Genomic DNA, 25,328 nt, shown 5'->3' with positions numbered 1-25,328 from the left:
ATCCAAAGGGAATGAATAGAGCCATAGTGATGTAGTAGTTAGAGTACCTGACTAGGATGCAAGTGACCTGGGTTCGAATCCCTACTCTGCCAAGGAAGCTTGCTGGGTGACCTTGGGGTAGTAATGCACTCTTAAGTATCACGCATCGCCTACCTCACTGAATTTTGCTTCAACATCAGAACAACACAGACGGTAATTAAAAAGAGAAACATATTGGATCTTTGCTTGGAAGATATTAATGCCTTCTGGTTTAAATGTAGAATTCAACAGGGCTACTTTGCGGGGAGGGGTTGTCTCTTGGCGAATTTAGGGGGTTCCTTCCTACAGATTGCGTTACTCAGTCCACAGCTGTCTGAAGTTTCCCCCGAAGCAGAAGTTTCTCATTTATACTTATTTAACTCTTTCTGCGTTTAAGCAGAATAATTCTCTTGTCTATTGAGGACATTGTTTTATGTCACATACAAATATAGCCCAGTTTCTGGAAACCAATAATATAATAATAAAACAAAAATAGTGTTGGGCTAGGATGTGGGAGGCCCAGGTTGGAACCTCCACTCTGCCATGAAAGCTTGCTGGGTGACTTTGGACGGGTGTCATACACACTCAGACTAACCTACCTCACAGGGTTGTTGTGAGGCTAAATTGAAGGATGGGAAATCATTTAGTATTGGGAAAAAACTGTTTTTAGATGTGATGTGTTGTTTAGTGTTCTATATATTTCATTGTTATTAAAGTATATTTTACTTTGGTTTCTCCACTGATGCAGTTTTGGAGCTTTCTCGCTCAAACTTTTTTGGTTACCTAATCTGTTTCTTTGGATTAGGTTTTGTTGTTTCTCCCCACCGTACTCTGTTTTTGGGAGCTTGACCTTGGGCCAATTACACATTCTCAGCTTAACCTACCTCACAGGGTTGTTGTGAAGATAAATGGAGGACAGGAGAATGTTGTAAAACGTTTTGGGTCCCCATTATGGCAATATGCAGGGTATAAATGAAATAAATTACTTTAATTGCTGGTACCTGCGAATGGTGCATTCCCCTCCTAGAGCAGAAAACGAATGAATTCTTCCCAGAATTAAGGTAGGTATACTGCCTTGCCCATAAAAACAGGTCATGAACTAGCAGGGTTGCCAGGTCCCCTTACCCTCCCCATGGCAGGAGGGGACCTGGCACTTGCTGGGATGTGTGGCAGCATGTCTGCTGGCGGCCGTGATGGCATCACTTTCAGAAGTCACATCATTGTGACTGCCAGGGGCGTACCCACTGCACTCTGGCCTGCGAAGTTTTTTGCCTCCTCGGCCCATTCCCTGGGCCTTTTCCTCCCGCTAGCCAGGTGTGCAGGAGCAGGGGGCAGAGACTGGGTGTGGAGGATCCCCCGCCCCCATCGAGGAATTGGCAGCCCTATGAACTAGGTCAGTCTCTATCAAGTCCCAGTTTTTCGTTTTAATTCTATTAAGTTCCCTACTCCAGTATCTCAGCAGTCCCTCTTAGTGCTACCCAAACCTGGATTTTCCAAGGTCCAACAGACAAAAAGTATAAAAGGGGCTCTTTTGCTCAGCAGTTTGGGTTTGGCCACCCTTGGAAATTAGACATCAACTTGGAACTAGGCAAGGAACACACACACACACCCGCACCCAGTTTTCAAGGAATCCTAAACCACAGGCTCTGTCTTCTTGTTGGGACAGAAAAAGTATAATTTTTGTTCTTCCCTTTATTGCACATTCAGACAGTCCCCCCCCCTCAATATCTTTTCATAGGACGAGATCAGGGTTCCCCAACCTGTGGCCTGCAGGCCACATGCGGGCCCCCCAAGCTCTTTCTATGCGGCCCTCTAACCTGCTTGTTTGTTGCTATCACCCTCAAGGCATTTTCTCTAAGACCCACACCATTTTGCCTGCTTCAAGAGACACCACCTAATGATGGTCTTCCTGTCCCTTTCTTGCCAAAACCACAATAGCGACGTTGTTTCTTCTGGTCTCCATGGTTCCTTCTGCCAGCCCCCATTTTGGTCTTATCCTTCATAGTAGCATTTTGGGTGCTTTATTGGCTCCCTGTCCTGCTCAGCTTTTGCACTCCCCCTCTCCACGCCTTACCATGTTGAAGGCTATATATGTGCATAAAGAAGCTGCGTGAAAGGGTACAGGAGATGTCTTTTGCAAAAAAGGTGGGAAAGGGACAGTAAAAGGACTGGTATTTTGCAACCAAAAAAAAGGATACAAAATGTTTTGCATACTGAACATTTCTAAAGGCTCCACCCATCAAGACTCTTCCAAGCGGCTTCCAAGGTTACTGGTGAGGTTCCTGCTGCAGGCAAAAGCATTCTTCCTTCCTCAACAAGAGCTGGTTGCTCTGACTTTTTGCCTTGCTTGCTTCTGCCTCTCCTCCCTCACCCACTCCAGCCAGGAGTCTTCTCATGCATCTGTGATTGCAGGAGCTGGTGTTGTGGCCCCTTGGGTTGGGCGGGAAGGAGTACTCCCTTAGCAGGGAAGCTTATGGGATCCCCCTTCCCACATCGTCCTCCAGCCAAGTTCCCCTCCACCCGGATGCCCTTTTGCTTCTCATGATTGAGGCTTGGCTGGCAGGCAGTGATGTGTACCTTCTCCCCGCATCTCATTTGAAGCTAATTCTAATTTTTCCAGTTTGCATATAGTTTCAGGCAGGTAGCTGTGTTGGTCTGTGGTAGAAGAACAAGATACAGGTCCAGTAGCACCTTAGAGACCAATTTGAATTAGAGACTTAATTTGAATATATTTTTGTAATTTGAGGGGAAGTTGATAACAACATCACATCATCAAATTTTGATTGCTTTTCAAAAAGCATTTATGTTCTTATCAAAACTTGGCCAAAATCTCTCTCTTACTATACAAATCACACATGCAATGAGCTCTCATCAGCCCTTCAGTACCATTAGTATTAAAAGAAATAGTGCAGGCTGAAAATGTCTGGGTTCATGAGACATGGGCTCATCTAGAACGGAGAAGAAGCCAGGAGAAGAATCCCCACCCCCGTCTTTTCCTTTTGCATAAGCATGTTAGAAGCCTGTTAAATGAAGACAGATAACGGCCAGATGAGGATTTCTTAGCTCAATTTGTATACTTTTTTTTTGCGGGTTTGCAAGAAAATATTTTGGAACAATGTTAATTTTAAGAGGCATCCTGTTAAATAGAGCTTGTCTGAAATTCTGAAGAGCTACTATCAGTGGCAGCTGTTTGTGGTTGGTTTTGCCAGCCATGGCTGCCATTTTGTGATTGCACGCACCATCCTCTGTCAGAATTCCAAGTGCCCTCAGACTCCTAAAGGTTGGGGACCCCTGACGTGACCCTCTGTTGGAGATGGGTGTGTGTGTAAGATTTCTGAGGGAAAAAGGAATTTTTGAGGGGGAAAGGGGAGATGGGAGGCCCCCAGGGCAGCAGTAGAATCACCTTGGAGGGCCAGCCGTTCTGCAGCAAAGAGGGAGTGCAAGAGACTTGCAAGAAAGGACTCATCATCTCTTTGGGACCCCCTTGAAGTTGTATAGTTGGAGTTCTTTATGTGTGTGTGTATGTCCTGCTTTGATTTCCCATCCCTCTTGTATTTTAAATTACACTTGTGAATGGCTTCTAGTGATTGGAGTTGTGCTGAGGTAATTCCAGGTCCAGCAGTTCTCTTAGTGGACTCTTCTGTTTTGGGAGGTAGCTGTGAAGAAATCGTATCCACTGTGCTTTTTGTTAAGGCAGTACTGGTCCCAGATGGGGGGGCCTTTGAAGCAACGTCTGACTTTGACCTTCCTCCAGATCTGAAGATTATGCTGAACAAATTCCACCAGGGAGAATCCATCTTCTTTCTAAATGCCATCCATCGTTGGAGCCTCGTTGGGGGTCAAGATTCTCCCACATGCACCAGTCCACCAGCTTAGCAGTTGCCATTTTCAGGGCAGGAAATTGGAGGGAGGTTTAATTCAAATATAGGTCTGAAGTCTCTCTAAGGACCTTTCTGGGTTGAGGGAAGAAATTATGGGTCCTGAGCTGGTTAATGAGGGAGGGGGGGTGTCCCCCGTGTTACAAAAAAGAAGCCAATGGTGCCTCCACCCACTAACCTCCACTTCCTAACCTGGAGAGGGGGGGATGGCCAGTAGATAAAAAAAAATCAATAACAACCCTTATTACACTGCTTATTAGATGTCTCATCCTATTGATCGTATTGATTTGTGGTGTGCAACCTACACAGTAATGAGGGTGCCAGCTCCAGGCTGGGAAACTCTTGAAGATTTGCAGGGGTTGGGCCTGGAGATGGTGGAGTTTGGTGAGGGGAGCGGCCTCAATAAGGTATAGTGCCATAAAGTCCACCCCCCCCCCAATCCACCATTTTATGCAGGGAAACTGATCTCTAGGGCCTGGAGATCAGTTGTAATTCTGGGAGATCTCGAGCTACCTGCTGCCACCTGGAGGTTGGAAACCATTGGAGAGCTGAGAGGTGTTGCCTGGAGAGGGCCGGGTTTGGGGAGAGGAAGGACCTTAGTGGGGTATGATGCCATAGAGTCCGCTCTCCAAAGCAGCCATTTTCTCCAGGGGAACTGATCTCTATTGCCTGAAGATCAGATGTAATTCTGGGAGATCTCCAGCCACCACCTGGAGGCTGGCAACACTAATCGGTGATCAGACTTGGTATAAGGCAACTTCATGGAAGCCCACAGCTGCACAGCTACATATTGCTGTGAGATTAGGCTGTTTCAGTCCTTATGTTTTCCCATGCCTCTGGGGAAAGCATCCTTACAATATGCCCCAGTGCTGCTCTGTACACTTATTCTGAGTGGTAAATCTACGCACTGCTGCTTTCAAAATTCTAAACGCATGAATCAGGGGGAATGCCTGTAGCATGTTCTCCCCATGCATATGGTTATGCCCCTGGAAAGGGCAACAGTGGAGGGGTCCATTTATCACTAGGGCCTGGCCTACACAGAAGAGGACTAGGAGGAGTCAGGAACTTGACAAATGAAAATGCAAATAGTAAGTAACAGCTGCAGATGTTTCTTTAAGGACAGCTAATTGCCAGGAGCTGGGCCAATTCCACACGACTTACCTGAACCCAGGACGTTGCGCTACGTTGCGAAATACCACGTTTTCTCACGTGAGTTTTGCGCGACGTCACGCAAACCTCACGCGAGAAAACGTGGTATTTCGCGTTTTCCCCGGCATGATCCGCAACGTAGCACAACGTCCCGGGTTCAGGTAAGTCGTGTGGAATCGGCCCTGGTTGCCTGGTGGAATTCTCCAGTGTACTTTCCTTCAAAGGAAACCAAACATGGATAACAGATAATTCTTCATCCCTCACAACATAATATAAGACAGATTTTAATCCTTTGTTGCAGAGTTGCATAGGTAAAATTTTTTCAGGAGAGGAGGGGAGTGGGTTAGATGCATCCTCCCCCCAGTTATTTGAGCTTTTTAATTAGTTTCACAACCTCTGGCTCACTTTTCCATTCAAATTAATGCGTAAACTAACTCACAAATTTATTACAATGGTTGACATGAGCTGATCCTTAAACTCAGAAAGGTAAGCAAATCTATCAGTATAATCAGTTAACTTTAAAAACAAAGCAATGAATTGGAGCAAAAATTCTTTTTATTAGCTCTTTTAAACAACCATATCCGATCGATCTTGGAGGCAGGGGAGAGGGTTCACACCTTTGGCAACACGCCTTAAACATTCCGGCCTTCACTTAGCCATATATTCCTAAGGGAAAGTAACTGGAGCAGAGAAATTCCTGAAGGTGCCTCCAAAGAGTAACATCTGTCTTGGTAGAAACACACTGTTTTCCCTAAGTATTTTATATGCTTTCTCAGTCATCCTTACAACAACCCTGTAAGGCAGGCTTGAATTATTACTATTCCTATGTTACAAATAAGGGATGTAGGGACCTAAAGCCATTGACAGGATTTTTTAAAACCAGAGGTAGGGTTTCAACCAGAGCGTCATAGTGCAGAGTGGCAAGCTACAGTACTGCAGCCCAAGCTCTGCTCACGACCTGAGTGTGTTCCTGGCGGAAGCCGGGTTCAGGTAGCCGGCTCAAGGTGGACTCAGCCTTCCATCCTTCCAAGGTTGGTAAAATGAGTACCCAGTTTCCTGGGGGTAAAGTGTAGATGACTGGGGAAGGCAATGGCAAACCACCCCATAAAAAGTCTGCCAAGAAAACATCGTGATGTGATGTCCCCCCATGGGTCAGTAATGACTCGGTGCTTGCACAGGGGACTAATTTTACCTTAAGGTTTCAACCATGAAATGCTTGATTCACACCTTTTAACAACTGAGTTCCATTGCCACATCCTTTCTAAAGCTATCTCTACAGCTTAGTGCCGATTCTTCAGTCACTCACTAAGAGCAACAATATTTCTAATAATTTCTAATAATATTTCTATTTGTCCAGGGTTAGAGGAGGGGCTGTGGATCAATGGTACAGCATCTGCTTGGCGTGTAGAAGTTCCTATGTTTAACCACCAACATCTTCAGTTAAAAGGATCAGGTAGCTGGTGATGAGAAAGACCTCTCTGCTGGAGACTTTTGAGAACACCTGCCAATTTGAGTAGACAGAACTGACCATGATGGACCAAGAGTTCTGACTCAGTACAAGGCAGCTTCATGTGTGTTCATCTGCACATAGACTAGCACACCTTCCCACAGCAATGGGGATTAACTTGTGGAATTCACTGCCACGGGATATAATGACAGCCACTGGTTTAGGGATCTTCCACGTTCAGAAGTAGTATATCTGAATACTGGTGCTGTGGGGGAGGTCAGCAACAAGGATAAATCTTGAACTCCATCCCCTTCTTTCTGAATTCTTGGGGCATTTGGTTAGTCAGTGCATGAGCCAGGATGCTTCACTAGACGGATCTTTGGTTTAGTTCCAGCAGAGGTCTTCTTGGATTACATTCTTACATTCCCGTGTGCAAAAGGCCAAAAAGTCCCTTCTTCTTTAACACCACAGAGGAGAGAGGCTGAATCTGCTTCTGCACACCACTATGGTCCCAGTTCAGAGCAGGAATGGCATGTGGTGGAACAGAGGAGAAAATATGCTGATCACATGTGACTGTGATTAAGTTCACAGACTGGTTCTGTGGTCTGCCTCTTGGGACTTCTGTCTTGTGGAAATCAATCCTGACAGATGATATTGCTGTAAGCTTGCCTTTCTTATTTTTTGTGGAATCCAGAACACTGGAGTTCCATGGAGTTCAGAACACTGTATGTTTTTTTCTCAACCTGTACTTTATCCTCAGAACAACCAAATGAGGTGGGAAAACTGAGAGGAATTGACTGGCTCAAGGTCAACTAATCGTTTTCATGGTTCAATGAGGATTTGGACTCAGAACTCCCTGTTGTTAGTCCTACACTCTAACCACTACACCAGACTAGTTTTTTCTTCTCACTTTGTGCAATAGTTTCTTGCATTGTCCAATTTGTACGATTTGATTCTTCAGCTCAAGAGAGAAACGTCTCCCTTTGTCTAAGCATCAAAATGACGACTTCTTTTGTGTTTGATACATGCTGAGTTCAGTTTGAAGTTTTTACCACATTCAGAGCATTTGTAGGGTTTCTCTCCTGTGTGGGTTCGCTGATGCGAAGTGAGATGTGCTTTCTGACTGAAACCATTACCACAGAACGAACACTTGAATGGTTTCTCCCTTGTGTGGGTTCTTTTGTGAACAATAAGATGAGATCTCTGGCTGAAACTTTTCTTACAGTCTGAGCATTTATATGGTTTCTCTCCAGTATGGGTCCTCTCATGTTTAGTGAGGCTCGAACTCAGAAGGAAACTCTTTCCACAATCCAAGCATTTATGCATTTTCTCTCCTGTATGGATTTTCTGGTGCCTGTTCAGGTCAGGTCCCCGCCGGAAGCTTTTCCCACAATCTGAACATTTGTAAGGCTTTACTCCTGTGTGAATTCCTTGGTGGGAAGCAAGATGAGAACGTCGATGGAATGACTTGCCACACTCTGAACAGTCAAACAATTTTGCTGTTCTGTGGGTTCTCCTGTGTTTATTAAGGTAGGATAGCTGGCTGAAGATTTTACCACAATCTGAGCATTTTCGAGGTTTTGTGCCCATATGGGCTTTCTTATGCTTAAGGAGGAGGAAGCTCTGACTAAATCGTTTCCCACATTCATTACATGCCTTTTGTCTCCCATCCTTGCTGATTCTCTTCTGGATTGTGGTTTTCCTGACATCGTGGCAGCCATTCTGAGAAGGAACAGGTTTCTCTTCTTCAGCTCCTATTTTGTTTTTTTGCTGTCTTATTGATCTGCGTTTATGCCCAGTCTTTCCATCTTGATTCTGGAGAAGTTGGTCATTTGAGCTTCTGAAAGGAGTCTCATGAGGTAAAACTTGCTCAGAATTCTCTGGCAGTTGATTCTTCTGTATCCTATTCACATTTCCTTCAACAACATGGGCTGGAATAAGAGGGAGGGAAGACATATATTAATAAGTTTGACATTTGCTTCTGTATCATCTTTCTCCAATCAGATTGGTTGATATAGGACTCAGCCCCTTCCCCCAACAGCTACCCTCTGGTTCCATGACAGAATCCACTAATGCGTACTTCAACTTCTTCATTTTATCACATTTTACCCTGCTCTTCTTCAGAGGAACTCAGCCTTCCCCTCTCCTCCATTTTATCCTCTCAGCAACCCTGGGAGGTGAACTACCATCCAAATTGTTACCTCGTTTCTAGGTTTGCCGTGTGTCTGGCAAACCATCACAAAGCACTCCCAGTGATTTTGAAATGTAATTCTCAAGCATGTGGAGACCCAACTGGGAAGTGACCCAAGCAGGGAGATGGGACAATTCTTCCTTCCTGCGTCATTTTCCTCACCTGAAACAGCCCTGTGGTACTGCTATTTGCCCCATTCAGGGAACTTCCCTGTACTGATAAACCTACATTTAAGTTTTCCCAGTGGAACAACTACCTGCTTCCTAGGTCCATTTCAAATTGGGAAGATGGTATGGAGGGAGAAGGCTTAAGAGCCCTTCTCCCCACACTGTGGTTCAGATCATCACCACCACCACCCCTCACATACCTGAGAAATAAATGTCAACATAGAACCCCTCTGGTTCAGGGAGTACTTTACACAGAAATACCCTGGGTTAAATTCATACACATCTTCAAGGTAAGGGTCTCCAGTTTAAGTTATAAAGTGTACTGATGGGAGATGTTTCCCCAGTGTCATAAATAGCGCCCCCCCCCCCCCGGAGACATTCCAAGTCGGGAAATCAGTGGAAGACACAGAAGGTTTAAGCCAAATCAGGGTTCTGGGAATCAATTTTTTTGTTGGGAGCACGCAATATGTAACTCCCTCAGGGCACACTTGGTCTGATGGGAACCACAGCTGGCCTGCAGTGGACATGAAAACGCTGTAGTGGTAGGTAAGCCCACAGGTAGCTGGCCTGGAAGAAACAGTCCTCTGCTTCTGGCTAGATTAGACAGCACACTGAGTGATATGGACCAGTGGATACACTCACCTGTACTGGTGACTTCGCAATGGTTCCTTTCATCAGGGCCCCGAGAATATGGAATCAGAAAATGTGCCTCTTCCCTTTCTTCAGTCCAGCGCATCCCATCAGACTTGGTGAGGGAAAGCACTGCTATGTGGGAGGAATAAGAAGGGGGGATTCTTAATTTGGGTAGTTGTGCTTTGGTTAACCTTCTGAATTGCCCAGCAAAATTCTTAAACAGCAAAGCAGCAAAGTCCACAGATGGTCCTAATGAGTGTGGACCCATGCGTACGCTGCAGTGGTATGTGGAAATGGGGAAGGGATTGCAGATTATATCCAAGACACTGAATCAGTGGCATCCTTCCTGCTCTTTCTATTTGGCTTGGTGATCTCACCATAAAACCAAAGCTGATTGGCTGCGTGTCACCATGCTCTTTATAGTCACGTTCATAAATTATAGTGAATGCATGTACAATCTGTGGACACTTGATAGGTCTTTGTATGTGCTTTGAGTAGCACTCATGTTACAATCAATCCATATACAGCTGAATGATGTGATTTAAATCACACATTGCTGTAGATAAAGGTCCCCTATTTCATTTGTAAAGTGAACACACAATGTTGTTGGGTCATTTTTGCAAACAGATGTATGCATGTGCATGCACATCGACTGTGTGTTCACTGTAACATGTGAACATGGATTTATATGATCCCTGATCAACTTGGATTGCCTTACAGAAAATGGCACCCAATCTGAAGATAATGGAAAAAACCAGATGAGTACAGAATGTGTGTGTGTGTGTGTGTGTGTTTGTACATGTACGTGTGTGCGCGCAACAGCCTTGTCTGAACCCTCCCCTTTGCCCTAAAATGTTCATAGATGAAAATTTGGCACAGCCCAATAAATAAATGAATGAATGAATCTTTCTTGAAGCCCAAAATGCTCAGGGGAACAAGTTAGGTGCACTGGGGCATATACTAATCTTTAAAACCCAAAGGAGAGATGTTCTTACCCACAGAGGTCACATTTTCATAGTTCTCCTGCATAACATCCCTGTACAAGGTCCTCTGGTGGGGGTCCAGGAGAGCCCACTCTTCCTCAGTGAAATGTACAGCCACCTCCTCAAAGGTTACAGGCCCCTAAAACATCAGAGAATCCCGTTCCAAAGAGAAGGAAGAAAACAAGGTCTCAATTTGTACTCAATCCCGTCAGGTTTTTCAGAAACAAACATGTTGCTGGTACCCCATTGCAACCTTTCAAAATAAATGAAGTATGGAAAATAAAAGCGTGTCTCTGAGCAGATACAGAGTGTTTCCCAGCTATTCACTCAAAATTACACGTTGTATGGAAATGCCTGGAAGAAAAGTCCACTGGCTTTTTAGTTAGATGCGATATTGAGCAGAGCAGTGGCAGGAGGCTAGCTTAATTTTGTCCTTGCCATCCACTTTTCCGTTCCAAATCAACCTCCCCCAAGCCGATTCTATCCCCTCTTCAATTTCTGGCATAGTTTCAAAGGAGTGTGTACATTATGAAAAACATTCCATCTGTCACAGACCTCAAAGTATCATCACATAACAGGGCCGTTCTAAAACACTTATTTAATTATTTTATTTATGTCATGTATAGTCCGCCTTTCTCACTGAGACTCAAGGTGGATTACATAGTGTGAGATTAGTATAGTCAATATCAAGGATATTTTGACAAACAACGCACATTTACAAAGACATAACATTAGCAATGTTGAAGAAATGCTGAAACAAGAGCATAAGCAATTCTAGGACTGACATTAGTCATCAAAGAACTACCCAACAGGGTCATAATTAAAGCAACAGATAGTACATAAGGCAACATAGCGAGCCAGTGGTTAAGAGTGCGGGACTCTAATCTGAAGAGCCGGGTTTGATTCCCCACTCCTTCGCTTGAAGCCAGCTGAGTGACTTTGGGTCAGTCACAGCTCTTCCAGAGCCCTCTCAACTCCACCCACCTCACAGGGTGATTGTTGTGTGGGGATAATAATAACACACTTGTAAACCACTCTGAGTGGGCGTTAAGTTTTCCTGAAGGGCGGTATATAAATTGAATGTTGTTGTTGTTGTTAAAGTCTGTGGTCCCTAACTCATTAGTGAAGCATCTCCTTGCGACCACCTCCCTGTAATACAGCTCTCCTATCTGAGTAAAAAGCCTTTTTGAATAATTCAGTTTTGCACATTGTGGTTTTGCACAAAGAAACAGGACACCTTTGACAGACACTGTTTCCACATGTGGTTGGGTGGAACACAGCATGCCCCCACTTTATTGAGGAGCTTCCACACAACACTGTGCTCTTCCTCAGTTCGAATTGTGGGGCTCCTGCAGCTGCCCCTTTTAAACCAGAAAACCTTCTTGGTTCCAATTTCAAAGGGAAAGCTAATCCAGAGAGGGGCTTGGAGCTTAGCATCTCCCCCAAAATGGGAATGCTTGGTTCTGGTGTCCCCCCCTCCCCAGCCCTTCAATAAGGCTGTTTAAAGACACAACTCAGCTGAGGGTCTGCTGCTGGTGGGAGGAGGGGTTGCTGGGTGTGGCTGGAGGGGGCTGGCAAGATTGTTGACAGGATGCAATAAGCAGGAAGGGGAATGGGAGGGGGTGCCAGCAATGGGCAGCAGGGGTGGGATGTGTGAATGCTGCCCTCCTGCGCCCCAATCTGAATAGCTGACCTTGTCTGTTGGTCCACACAGGAGCGTAAAAACACATCCCTACCACGGAGGTAGGGTTGCCAACCTCCAGGTCAGGCCTGCAGTTGTCCCGGAATTATGGCTGATCTCCAGGCCCCAGAGATCAGTTCCTCCTGGAGCAAATGGCAGCTTCAGAGGGTAGACTGTATGGCATCACATCCCTGCGGAGGCTCCTTCCTCTAACTCCACCCTCCCTAGGCTCCCGCCCCCAAATCTCCAGGAATTTCCAAACCTGTTGTTGGCAACCCTACATGGAAGCACCATCAAATGTGGTAGGGATATGTGGGAACAGTGTTTATGCACCCTCACCCCCACTGTGCTCCATCACCTCCTCTGCCATTTTCTCCGCTGCACATACACACAGTTGTTTTGGCACCTCCCTGTGGCCCAGAAACCCCCTCCTCTTCCCTTCCCTTCCTCAGCTAAAAAATGCGGAAATTGGGGTTGGGGGTGCAGAGAGTAACTCTGCCATTTTGAAGATGGAACTTAGCTCTGCCCCCTCCCCTAGTGGCTATGGGTGCAGCATCCAGGTTCGTCTTGTGAATGAGACAGTGAGATCCTCACCAGATACTTTTTAAAAAGCAACTGGAAGGAAAACGTGCGCCTTACCTGTACCTGCCTTACAGGTTCATAGGGTAGCTGATTGTATAGGACCACAATTAAATAGGCCCTGACCCAAGTTTTAATCGTTCTCGGCCCCTTGATGGGACCAGAGACAAGAGACAGGCTGGTTGAGCAGGGATGGAAAAAGGCCTGGAAAACATTTGAATCCGCACTCTCTCCCTCTCTCATGTGCACGTGTACGCACGCACACACAAACACACTGCATACAAAAAGACCAACATCACTCACTCAGCACCTGTATTTTTGGTAACGGGTGGAAAACTGTCGTTGGCTATTACTGTCTAATTATTTATTTATTCGATTTTTATACTGCCGCTCCCTCGAATGAGGCCCAAAGTGGTTTGCAAAATTAAAAACAGTAACAAATATTATATACTAAAACTAAAAACTATGGATGCAGAGTGGAGCCTTTCTAACTCTGTGGTGCAATTCTTCACATGGGAAATTAGCATGAAAACCACTATGGGTTTATACCTGAAATAACTATGACGACAACATTTGGACTGTACCTCCTTGGCACTATTTAGCTAATTAGAGTACTTTGGTCTGAGCTATCGGATCCTGTACTTTCTGGCTAATACTCTCAGGATAAAAAAGGGTGATTGTTAGTGATGATAGCTCTAGGATCTCCCACCCTTCAAAAGAGAGGGAAAACTGTTCTGTCCCCCTCCCCTATAGCATACATTCCTTGCCGCATGTGAACCAGGTGGTCATCATGAGCTACATAGCTCTTGAGAGGCACAAATCTGGCAAGGGGTGAACCTCGCCTAAGAATATAAGGAGAGCCCTGTTGGATCAGACTGGTGGTCCATTTATTCCAGCATCCTTTTAAACTCAGCATCCAGTGTCCCCAGAGGGCCAACAAACAGGTCTCAGAGGCCTTCCTCTGATATTGTCTCCTAGCCTTCATATTCAGAGATTTGTTGCCTCTGTTCACGGGAGCTGGAGCCCGGGCTAGAGCAGTTTTTCTAGAGGCAGCACCAGTGGAGTCCTGAGGGTGGAATTTAGTTGAGATCAGGGAGCCCATAAAACAAGGTCACTGAGGGTGCAGACTAGTTCTCTTCTGGTTTGTCTGTTGCCTTTCAGCCTCAAGTCTCAGGCTGCGGAGATATCAGGAGGGAAAGGGAAACAAAAACCACGAACCAAGCCAGTGACTGAAGAAGCTGCTTTGGGAGCACAGAAAAGCATGGGCAGAAAAACATTCATACTGGCTGCAAGTTTCCTGCTGCAAAGACACAACATGGCAAATTCCTTTGGCATAAAAGGCACCAAAACAAATCAGTCTCTCTTCCTGTGCCCTCTATTGTACAGAAAAATTGGACAGAACAGAAGCATGTGTGTGGGGAACCGGACACGCCATTAGAAAACAGGGCAGCTGGCAACCCTCATCGTGAAAGGAGCTCAACAGTAGTCCTAAGAAAGGACTCAGGAACCCCCCAGGGGTCTCTGGACTCCGGTTTGAGACGCATAACCTGTCGGAAGAAAGGCTTTTTTTGACAATGCCATGTCTGAAGGTGAGAAAGGGCTTTCTGCTATATCACACCTCTAGGATGCACGAGCAAGGCCGCCCATTTTGGACTAATTCAAAAGAACCACCCTTCCCAGATTCTGTACCCACGATCCCCTTCTCCCTCCCCAGCCACCACCCGCAAATCCCCTTACCTGGTCAGGCTGCAACACAGCCGTTTCCCTTCCATATCTTTGGCAGCAATGGAGAAATCTTGAGTAGAAAGATGATTTTCCTGGATAGCCTGGAAAACACATTTAGGAAAGTGTTGCTTCATTCATAACCCCACTGTTCACCCCTGTTGGAGGCCAAAAATGAAGTCACAAGCCAATCTAGATAAATATAGGAAAACAGAGCCCGCTGAACTGTAATTATATCAAACCTGAGGGAGAAAGGAAAGAAAGAAAGAAAGAAAGAAAGAAAGAAAGAAAGAAAGAAAGAAAGAAAGAAAGAAAGAAAGAAAGAAAGAAAGAAAGAAAGAAAGAACACAACAGACAAAAGTACTCCCTGAGCCCAATTAAATAATTGAAAAATTACTAGCAAGCAGGCACTTCTTTGATAAAGAATACTGTAGGAAAGATCCTTGTCACACCTAGCGTTGCCAGCCTGCAGGTGGGCCCTGGAGTTTTCCTGGAATTTGGATCATCTTGCTTCTTTGTGCTAATCCAGTTATAGTGTTTCTAACCTCCAGATGGTTGCTGGAAATCTTCTGGAATTGAGATCCAGGCCACAGAGATCAGTTCCCCTGGAGGAAGTGGCTGCTTTGGTGGACTCCGTGGCATCATATTCTTTCTGAGCTCTCTCTCTACCCCAATCTCCACTATCTCCAGGCTCCACCTTCAAATTACCAGGAATTTCCCAACACAAAGTTGGTAACCCCGGGCCAGCATGATCTACTTTGACCAGCGGCTGCTCTCCAGGGATTGGCTTTTCCAATCTGACAACTTTTGATCTTAACCAACAGTGCCAGAGGCTGAACCGTTGAGCTATGGCCTCCATTGTCCAATGAAGTGAAGGAACACCATCACCCCCAGATTGCGGGCGGTGTTACAGAAAAGGACCGGTCTATGTGGCTCAGAACCACAGGGAGGGAGCGGATGCAGACTGCGGCTGCAGTAGTAAGGAAGTGGAGGTGTAACATCTATAGTCCAGATCAGGGTTTTTTTTCTGGGAAAAGAGGTGGTGGAACTCAGTGGGTTGCCCTTGGAGAAAATGGTCACATGGGTGGTGGCCCCGCCCCCTGATCTCCAGACAGAGGGGAGTTTAGATTGCCCTCCTAAACTCCCCTCTGTCTGGAGATCAGGGGGCGGGGCCACCACCCATGTGACCATTTTCAAGAGGTGCAGGAACTCCATTCCACCGTGTTCCTGCTGAAAAAAAGCCCTGGTCCAGATAAATCCATGAGTGGGGTCGGGGAGTAGACGGGAAGAAAATATTGGTACTTTCTTACCAGATGAAAAAGTTGGACTTAAGTCATTCCCCAGGTCCATTTGCAAAATTTCTGAGGAAAGAAAGGTAAAGGGAAATAATTGTTTCATTGTTTTATTTACAGTCCATCTTTCTCACTGAGATCCATGGCAGATTACAGACTACAAGTGAAAATACAATATAATCAATAGCTAGGACATTCACTGAGCAAAGTACAATCATGAACAACTGTTACGACATTCAGTGAAATAGATACAGTATGGTATGGTAGCAGACAATCTGAAAAAAAAACAAGCATAAAATCAAGTGGGAAAAAAAGCATAACCAATTTCTATGGCATGTTTAGCTGTGTGGAAGCTCCCTCAAAGGCATAGATCTACATCAGCAGGCAGTACTCAGTAACATAGCATTTAGTCCCCATCCCTACCAAGGCATCCCTCTGAGCTATTTCTTATGACACAGTCCTGGGTAGAAAGCCCTCCTGAATAATTCAGTTTTGCATAGTTTGCGGAAAGCCAGGAGAGTGGGGGCTTTCCTGACCTCCTCAGGCAGACCATTATATAAGATGGGGGCAACCACAGAAAAACACGTGTGCAAGCAGGTGTTGATTTAGCCCAACTGCAGGAGAATCCAGGTCCTGTATAGACAAAATAACCCCCTTGTAAAACCAAATCATTTCTAAACCTGTTACCTTTATACCTGCAGATGTTTTTTAGAAAAACAGAGCCTTGTCCTGCCCCTAAAGATCATTGGAACAGGCCAAATAAGGGCATTGGTGTGGCTCCTCATTTACATTCCTTTCCTGTTTCAGCAGCTATAGCTTTTGTAGACTCATCTAATGGAGGAGACCATTTTTAATGTTCGTATTTCTATTATTTTAATAGTGTATTTTATATGTATACTGTAAACTGCCTCGAGCACTAAATATGGCGGAGAGGCAGTATAAGCTAAACAAACAAATAAATAAACAATTAAATACAGCATCCGGTTTCCCATCATGACCAACTAAATGGTCCACAAGCAGGATATGAATAGCCCCGCCCCTCATTGGCTAATGAAGTATACTGCCTCTGAATATGGAGGTTCCATTTAGTCATCTCAGCCAATAGCTTTTAACAGATCTATGCTGCTATGCAGAAGTATAGTAGTTAAGTGGCTGGGCTGTGAATCAGCACTCTGCTAGTTCAATTCCCACTGCTGCCATGTGCTCAGCTGATGGCCTTGGGTAAGCCACCCCTCTCAGCCCCAGTTCCCTAGCTGTATTTTGGGGATAAAAACAACACTGAGTTTGTTTAGTGCTCTGGGTGGGGCACTAATCTGTCCAGAAGGGTGATATATAAGCAAACTGTTGTTGTTGTTGTTGTTGTTGTTGTTGTTGTTGTTGCTAACACCATCATCAACAACAATAATATAAGCTTTCAGCCAAGACATTCTTGGAAATGTCATTGGTAGGATCTGCATGTTGTTGGGTATTGTGCTTCCTAGTATAAAATCTTGTGAGGATCTTTCCCTGTTCAAAAAATGTTTATTTCCTTGCTTGTGTCTTTTAATCAGGTTATACCCCATCTTTTTTGCTTCTAGAAACATCATACAATCACAATCATGATAAAATATACAATAAAAAATTAAAATGGTAATCTTATATAAACACCACATTGAAGGCTACAAAACCTATGATGCATTGTGAATGTAAACTCAATGCACCTTTAATTGAAGCCCTCAACTGTTAATGTTGAAAACGTAACTATATACATAAGACCAGCCTGTATCCAAAAAGGCAGGCAGAATTGCTTGAGAATGGAAGCCTGAGTTCTTCCTAGATTCTTTATTCTTTTCCTTCCTCCAAGAAGTATCCTGTGCCCTTGGAGTCAACCTCCTGACCACTAAACTCACCTTTAAATGCCAACAGCATATCTTGCATGACAATCCTTTTCTGAGAGAAACGCTTTATCCTCTGTTCCAACTCCATAAAACTGGTTTCAGGCTTAGGAAATACCTCATTATCCCTGATGAAGAAAGAGAGAGGAAGGTAAGAATGTGTTCCACTTATTAATTAATATTTATGCCCCTGCCTTTCTGTTTGGCTCAAGGGGGCATAGAGCTAAGCCAGCAGTTCTCTGAATTTGCCTCTTGCCTAGTAAGCAATGCTGGGAGGACTGAAACCATGCTGGAAATCTCTATGCTGCCCTTCCATGCTGCCATGGCATGCACTGAGCTTTTCAGAAAGCACGATTTGTAAGGCAGGATTTCTTATTGGCTGTCTTTATTAGAGATGGGCATGAAACGAAACAAAATTAAGCACGAACCAGGCCGATTCGTGGTTCGCAAACCAGCGGTTCATCAGATCCCATTTCTGATGAACTGCCACAAAATTTAGGCTGGTTCATTTAGTTCGTTTTTTGGTTCGTCACTGCAGACAGCCTTGTGCCAATCAATCCGTTTCCTAGGCAACAGGGGATGGACTTCCTGCAGACCTTCTGCTGGCCCGGAAGTGATGATTTTCTGACCTGGATGTGATGTTTTCACAAACCAAATGAACCAGTTTACAAACCAGGGGCAGGTTCGTGAAAGTTCGTGGTTCGTGAAATTTGACGAACCAGGAACCACATGGTTCAGTATTTTTCCGGTTCGTGCCCATCTCTAGTCTTTATTCAAACAAAAGTGTTTTCCATGGGCAGTTACTGGATGATCAGGAGGATTGGTAAGGACTCCTAGGATTACCAGGTCCCCTTACCCTCCCAGTGGTGTGTGTGTGGGTGCAGTACTTACCTTTTAGGTGATCCCAGCATGCTCTTTGGCTTTTAGGGCCCAAATTGGCCTGCTGTAAAGTGCAGGAGCACTCTCAGGGTGGCGTGATGACGTCAGTGATGTTGTCACACTGGCCCTGGGAGCACACTTGGGGGGCCTGTTCCCTGCGTTTCCCACCCCCAGCCAGAGAAGTAGTCGGGGGGGGGGGACAAAAAGTGGGAGGAAGAGATCCCCACAGAGGAAATGAGATCCCTAACTCGGGCATGTGGCTCCATCAGACTGCCCTTTTTATTCCCACTCTATCTACCTGTGCTTTTCTTTGTTTGTTTTATCCTGCAATTCTTTTACAAAGGATGGAGGTATTGTGTTTATTTCTGCCTCCTGCAGAATGCAGTTTGGGTTTGGTTCCTGCTTCTGTGGCCACCATTTTAGGGTGGCACTTGCTGCCCCACTCAAAATTTCAAAGGTGTCCACAGGACCAAAAGGGTTGGGGACCCCTGTTCTAAAGGCTACCCAGTCAATCACAGGTCCCATTCTGTCACATTTCTACGCTGCTTTCATATGAATGGTCTTCCTTCACCTTCCCTCCCAAACTGGAAAGTTTTTTAAAAAAAACAGAGTATCTGCATAACATCATCATGCAATTGCCTTTCTCTCTAGTGCAATTTACAACATTCTCCTCTCCTCCATTTTATCCTCACAACAACCCCGTGAGGTAGGTGAGTCTGAGAGTGTGTAACTAAGTCCAAGGTTGCCCACCAAGCTTGCATGGCAGAGTGGGGATTTGATATGTCTTTGTGGGTGCTTTGATGCGTTTGCAAATTCCTCTGGATCTGCATTAAGCATACAACAGGGAATTGCTCGCATGTGGAAGCAGCTTCACTGGCAACCCCCTCTAGCCCAGAGAAGTTCCAAAAACAAGCCAAGCAGAGTGGCCTGCAGGCAGTAAAGGCAGAAACCTCACCTGCTGCTGGTCCGTCTGATGCTCTGGAGAAGTCATGGAGAGAGAGAAAGAGAAAGAAAACCTATCAGACATGAATCTTCCAGGTGTCTGCACTTAAAGGCTCTTCCAGGAAACCTTGTCAGGTCCATTAGCCAGTGAGATGCCACAAAGAAGCCTGCAGGTAACAGCCCTCGCTTGCTGAACACTCCCATGCTTCTGACAGTCAGAGGCATCCCCATTCAAGGAGATGGTTTTGCCCTATAAAGCCTCATACGACCCCAGACTAGGGTATTCAGAGCCCAGACTAGGGTATTCAGAGCCCAGACTAGGGTATTCAGACCCCAGACTAGGGTTTTCAGAGCACCACCTTCCCGATTTAGTCCTGCCTGAACAGAGTTCTGTATCTCAGGACCTTCTGTGAATCCCCTTGGCCTTTAGGAATTGAGGTGGCTGTTGGCTGTGGCTTAGGAATGCCCTCCCCTTTCCCTGCTCTATCAGCGAACATTTTCTTGGTGCCAAACCAAGATATTGTTCTATTTAAATGGGCTCAAAGCTGTTCCCCTCCCCCACCCCAGCTGCTGTTGGGTTGTTTTTGGCTAGGACTTCCACCAGCAGCCCTAGTTGCCTGCTGCCACTCTGAGTGGCAGCAATTTTTTTTAAAAAAATTGGTACCATCAGTGCCACTACCTCACTTCCAGGAGGTACTTCCAGGAAAACCTGAAAGTGACACAGGGTCACTCTAGGAATTGCTGGAAACTCTAGGTACCCTGTGTCATTTCTGGGTTTTCCCCAGGAGTGACGTAGCAGTGCAGATGACTGTTTTTGGGCAGTCCTTTGCTATGAAGTGCTTTCCTCTGGCTCGACGATCTACACAAGTTTATTGCTTTCACCCATGCAACACTAGTATCTTCCAACAAGTTGAAAAGCACCAAGCCCCTGAGGAACACATTGTGCAGCAGAGGACTGCCTTCCCCAATGGCCAAAGAGAGTGCAGCAAGGCTTAGGATCCAAGCCAGTGACTATTCAGTTGCTGATGTTGTTCTAGATATTTCTGATTATTGTTGATTTAGTGCTATGGGTGTTTTAAATTCCCTTTTCTTGATGCTTTGATTCTGTCGCAGTTTGGGTTTCCTATTATTGCAAATCACTTATAGCAGAGAGTCAGCACGCAGGCCCTTTAAATCTAAACAAACATGTAAATAAAGGTGTCCCAAGATGTCTGCGGTTTTTCAAGATTGTCACCTTTGCAGGTGGTCTCCCATTGCCTTCTCCATTCATGCTAGGTGGTGAGGCCATCTCACTGCTTCCCAAAATGCTCTCATCTCTCCTTGCAATGATATCCCTGTCCAGCTCCTCCAGCCTCCTCAACGCACATTCTTCTTGCTCTTCAATAAACTTCCGCAGCTCCTTCCACTCCCGAATGATAATCTTCCTCTCGGTTTCTGTCTCTTTCTGCAATCACAGGGACAAGAGAGAGTGCTTTGGGACAAATCACAAGAGGATGCTGGATCATCATGCTTCTGCAGTAGAGTCCAGTCCCCATTAAAATCAGTCACCATGGGTAAGATCCTACTAGACGTGTCCTCAGAAGTCTCACTCACTGAGAGTAACACTTCTCCCTTTACTTTTCCTTCTTTTCTACTGTTTTCAAGCTGATTAATTAATTCTTGGCTTACCTCCCAGTGCCCTGACCTGGATGGTATAGGCTAGTCCAATCTCCTCATATCACAGAAGTTAAGTAGGGTTGGTCCCGGTCAGTATTTGGATGAGAGACCACCAAGGAAGTCCAGGGTCACTATGCAGAGGCAGGCAATAGCAAACCACCTCTGAACTTCTCTTGCCTTAAAAACCATACGGGGTCCCCCTAAGTTGCCTGTGACTTGACAGCACTTTCTATTACCTATTCTCTATGCATGCTTGAATCAAGGTATCCATTTTGTTTCCACTGCAGTGCCTTTAGTACTTTGTTTTCACTTTGCAGCCAGGCAAAATCATGGCTCATAATTTTTATTGTTCATGATCACAATAGCACTATTTACAAAAGAGGGTATAGGAAATTTTAAAAAAGAATTTCTGTTTTGTCAAACTGCAAAACAGGTGCTCTCTACACACCCTGAACAACAGTTGATATTTTGCAAATGAAAGCCAGCTTCTTCTCACTCAGTGGCAAGACAGGAAGGAGTTCTTTAGACAGGAAGAAGCAGGATGGATTGAAAATGCAAGAATGACAGTATCCCTGAAAAGCTACAATGGTTCTTTGTTTACATGGGACAGGCTGGTACTGCAATTGAGTTTTCAGTATGAAGAAATAGCCACAATCGAGGTCTTTTAAAAAAAAGACAGGAGGACAACAGGAAAGGTTTTGGTGACTGGTTTTTCTAAAGACCCCAGACCCGCAACTGAAAATCCTAACCCCTTTCTAATATTGCCTCTGCCCCCTGGCTCTTTGTTCTAGGCACAATTATAGGACTAATTTAACAAGGAGTATCTTAATCATGAGAGTGCCTTTTTATTTAGAGCGTAAGAACTAGAAATCTTCAAGTTTATCCTTTCAGGTATTGCTACTGCCCTCACATTTTCAAGACTGTTTTGCAGTCCTGAGAATTGGGGCCTTGCCCTCGCCAATTAAACAGGCCACAGGCAGCCTCCTGCCCATGAACTCCAGCAATCCTAAAGCAATACCATAATTCAGCATCCTGAAAAAAAAATATTTTGAAAAGCAAGACCTAATTGCTGGGGCACTATAATTGAACCCCTCAGATGTGTAATTTGTGCTAGAAAGCAGTCATGACAACACACACACACACACACAGCTTCTCCAATGGAAAACTGATAGGGAGAAAGGCCAGGTTCTATACCATGTGTACTGGGGCTTAAAACAGCTGACAGTGGTGGTGGTTCCACGTATTTTGCCGCTTGAGGCCACCACCCTCTTCCCTGCTGCTGCTGAGGCTGTCCTTGCCGCTATGGCACAGCCATCCCTCTTTTCCTAGGAAGCTAATTCTTCTCACCATGCAAGATTCTCACTCAAAGCAGCACCACAAAATGCATATGCTCCACACAGCATCTAGGCTTGTCAACTCTGGGTTCAGGAACTCCTGGAGATTGGAGGGTGGGGCCTGGGAAGAGCAAGGTTTGGGGAGGGGAGGACCTCAGCAGGGATGTGGAAGGTGGACATCCCTTGGAGTCCACCCTCCAAGGCAGCCGTTTTCTCCAGGGGAACTGTAGTTTGGAGATCAGTCGTAATTCTAGGAGAGCTCCAGGGCCTATTCAGAGAGTGGCAAGCAATCCCTAAACGCATCTCAAATTCTCACAAGATTCCTTCCTCTTGCTAGAGTTCAGCCATCTTTTTGGTGGTTGCCCTGGCAACGGTGGCATCCATCAAAATCTGCTGTCTGAGGGGACTGCCCTATCTTGCCTCACAGAGGAGCCAGCCCATGTTTCAGATCTGTGAAGTGGCACAGGGAAGGGGAATGGATTAAGCCCCTTTTCCTCCAGTCCCATGACCCTGATTCAGATCAATCCCCTCACGACATTTTTTTTAAAGCGCTAGGATACATGCCTGGAGTTTGAATCATGAAACTTCAACCCCTTTATGGATGTGCTCCAGCGTGGCAGAATCTTGAAGCTCACCCTGGCTTTTGTTCCAAGTGGATCCCTGGATGCTTACCAGAAGCACTTCGCTTTTTCTTAAACGCTCTGCTTTCATGTCTTCTCCTTTGTAATTCTCGCTGCCTCGCTGCATCTGTGGGTCCAGGGAAATGCAACAAAGAAGGAACTTTCGCACATATATCCGGGCCAAATTCTGTAGCTGAAACAAATCCCTTTTGTGGGAAACAGCACTAAAAAGCATGCCGGTGCCTCAAAACCCTGTTTCTCACACAAACAGTCTCTAAATACAAGCAGGTGCATAACCTGTTTGTCTTCATTCCTTGTGGTCCTCGGGCCCCTCTCGGATTCTATGCCAGAGCTGAAAAGGTATTTCAGAAGTTTGCAGGGACTTAAGGAAATTCTTGGTGTCGTTTTTCAAAAGAGCTTAGCCTACTGTTTTAAAAAGGTGAGGGGCTGAAAAATACATCCCACCTCTGAGAAGCGAACAGATTCTGTTTTAGCTGCTTTCATCCCTCAATCCTTCCCTCTCGGAATTAACACAAACAAGCTCTTACCCAGCACTGGAGTGAGCCAAGGGTGACTTCTCTGTCTCTTGCAAGAATTGCATCAGCCGCCCCTGACCAACTATTCACCTTCTTGGCCATTTGTAAACACAGAGTTCCTACACTTGGTGACTAGTCTTTTATTTTCATAATGCATTTGACTACCAATTTAGTTGGCTTTAAAATGTGATGGCTCTTAGCCACAATGGCTTAATGGAGCCTCCATGTTCAGAGGCAGAGTAACTCACAATGACAATTACTGGCAGGCAGCACCTTTCTCGTAAGTCTTCTTAGGGCATCTGGCATGTCCACTGTGTAAAGAAAAATGTTGGACTAAATCAAGCATTGGTCCTCCTATTCTTTCTTCCCCTCTTTGTTTTTCTAAAGATTTAACAGGACAAGGTAGGATTTAATTATGGCCACTGCTTCTGTTGTTTTATCACTGAATTCACACACACTCCTGTCACACTAATAACATCCCAAGAGTTTTTTTTAAAAAAATCCTTTAAAAGTCCTTCCAATTTTTTCTGTGCTCGCTTGGTGGAGAGAGGAAAGTCACTCTCTACATGCTCAGAGACCCTCTCCCCTTCCATGGTTCCAGATCTGCATCTGAAAACAAACTGAGCCCTGCATCGACTTGGGCATGTGTGTGTTTGTTTAATTACACAAGTTTATGAACTTCTGGTAGATGTCCCCAGGATAGGGTACTGAAGTGTTTAAAGTGGTGCTAGGAAACTGGAGCTCAAATCCCCGCTCTTTCAACATAACCTACCATGTAGATAGTTTCAGGCAGGTAGCCGTGTTGGTCTGCAGTCAAAGAGCAAGATTCAAATCTAATAGCACCTTAAAGACCAATAAGAATTTTAGGGTAGGAGCTTTCAAGAGTCAAGCTCCCTTTGTCAGATCCCCAGGGTTGTTCTGAGGAGGAAGAGAGGAACATGTTGTTCGCTCTGAACTCCTTGGAAGAAGGTCAGGATCAAAATAAGGCTGAGCGTTGTTTGGTGGACCAATAGTCTGGCTCTATAGATCTTTGTCTTCCCCCCCCCCACACACATGCCTCTTCCATACCTTTGTTCCCAACAACTTGAATCAGCAGCCAGAAGATAGCAACAGATCTGCTCCGACCCTTCTCTGTATGTCCTTCCCTCAAGCCTTACGGGTGGGATGTGGCAGCAGCATCCATGGTTTTCTCAGTGGGGCAGCCGGATGCAGCTGGAAAAGTTCGTGGGCAACTTGCACCCCCCCCCAAACAGACACACACACTGAAAGGCACAAAGGAAGGAGCAATCCGCAGTCCAGAGCTGAAGATATACACAGCCCTCTGGTGGCAGCAGGGCACACTCGCCACAGGGAATGATTTTTACCAAGCGTGCAGTTCATTTAGGCAGCCTTTCTCGCTGAGACTCAAGGCGGATTACCCAATCCAACAAGTGCAATGCAGAAATGATGATGACGACGATAACAACAGAACTGCAAAAGATGACATTACTTGAAACAGCGTACATATTACACCGATATGTGGCTGATACTTAGGTCTCTGGTGGTTGTATCAGCTTAGCAAGGCCAATCACTGATAACATGTTATCTTTATTTATTATTGATTGTGTTCCCGGTAATTTGAATAACAACAACAACTGCAGTTATCTACCGCTCTTCTAGACAGATTAGTGCCTCACCCAGAGCAGTGAACAAGTCAGTGTTATTATCATCCCCACAATACAGCTGGGGAGCTGGGGCTGAGAGGAGT

At 45.4% G+C, this 25,328-nt stretch overlaps 1 protein-coding gene across 2 annotated transcripts; it reads right to left on the bottom strand.

The window, feature by feature from the left end:
- Positions 1–6,492: 6,492 nt before the first annotated feature.
- Positions 6,493–24,945, bottom strand: LOC129327431 (zinc finger protein 436-like). Of its 2 annotated transcripts, XM_054976075.1 has the most exons (10): positions 24,650–24,945; positions 23,098–23,172; positions 20,670–20,879; positions 19,449–19,471; positions 17,630–17,742; positions 15,759–15,809; positions 14,464–14,552; positions 10,479–10,605; positions 9,493–9,615; positions 6,493–8,423 (listed from the first exon to the last, which is right to left on the bottom strand). In XM_054976075.1, the coding sequence occupies exons 2-10, from the start codon at positions 23,170–23,172 to the stop codon at positions 7,480–7,482; spliced, it is 1,755 nt and encodes a 584-aa protein (XP_054832050.1). In that variant the 5' UTR covers positions 24,650–24,945; the 3' UTR covers positions 6,493–7,479. The 2 variants fall into 2 exon arrangements, with proteins under 2 accessions (XP_054832050.1, XP_054832049.1); XM_054976074.1 differs by lacking the exon at positions 24,650–24,945 and having other exon boundaries at positions 23,098–23,543.
- Positions 24,946–25,328: the final 383 nt, after the last annotated feature.

Source organism: Eublepharis macularius, chromosome 4, assembly GCF_028583425.1.
Source record: "Eublepharis macularius isolate TG4126 chromosome 4, MPM_Emac_v1.0, whole genome shotgun sequence".
NCBI lineage: Eukaryota > Metazoa > Chordata > Lepidosauria > Squamata > Eublepharidae > Eublepharis > Eublepharis macularius.
Note: the sequence above shows the minus strand (reverse complement) of the source record. Positions and strands in the feature narration are given on the sequence as shown.

Coding starts and splice junctions, on each gene's coding strand:
- LOC129327431 (XM_054976074.1), bottom strand. CDS start 23,280: ATGCTTTTTAGTGCTGTTTCCCACAAAAGGGATTTGTTTCAGCTACAG. Junction 20,880..23,097: donor GAAAAAGCGAAGTGCTTCTG/GTAAGCATCCAG, acceptor CTGTGATTGCAG/AAAGAGACAGAAACCGAGAG. Junction 19,472..20,669: donor ATGGGAGACCACCTGCAAAG/GTGACAATCTTG, acceptor TGACTTCTCCAG/AGCATCAGACGGACCAGCAG.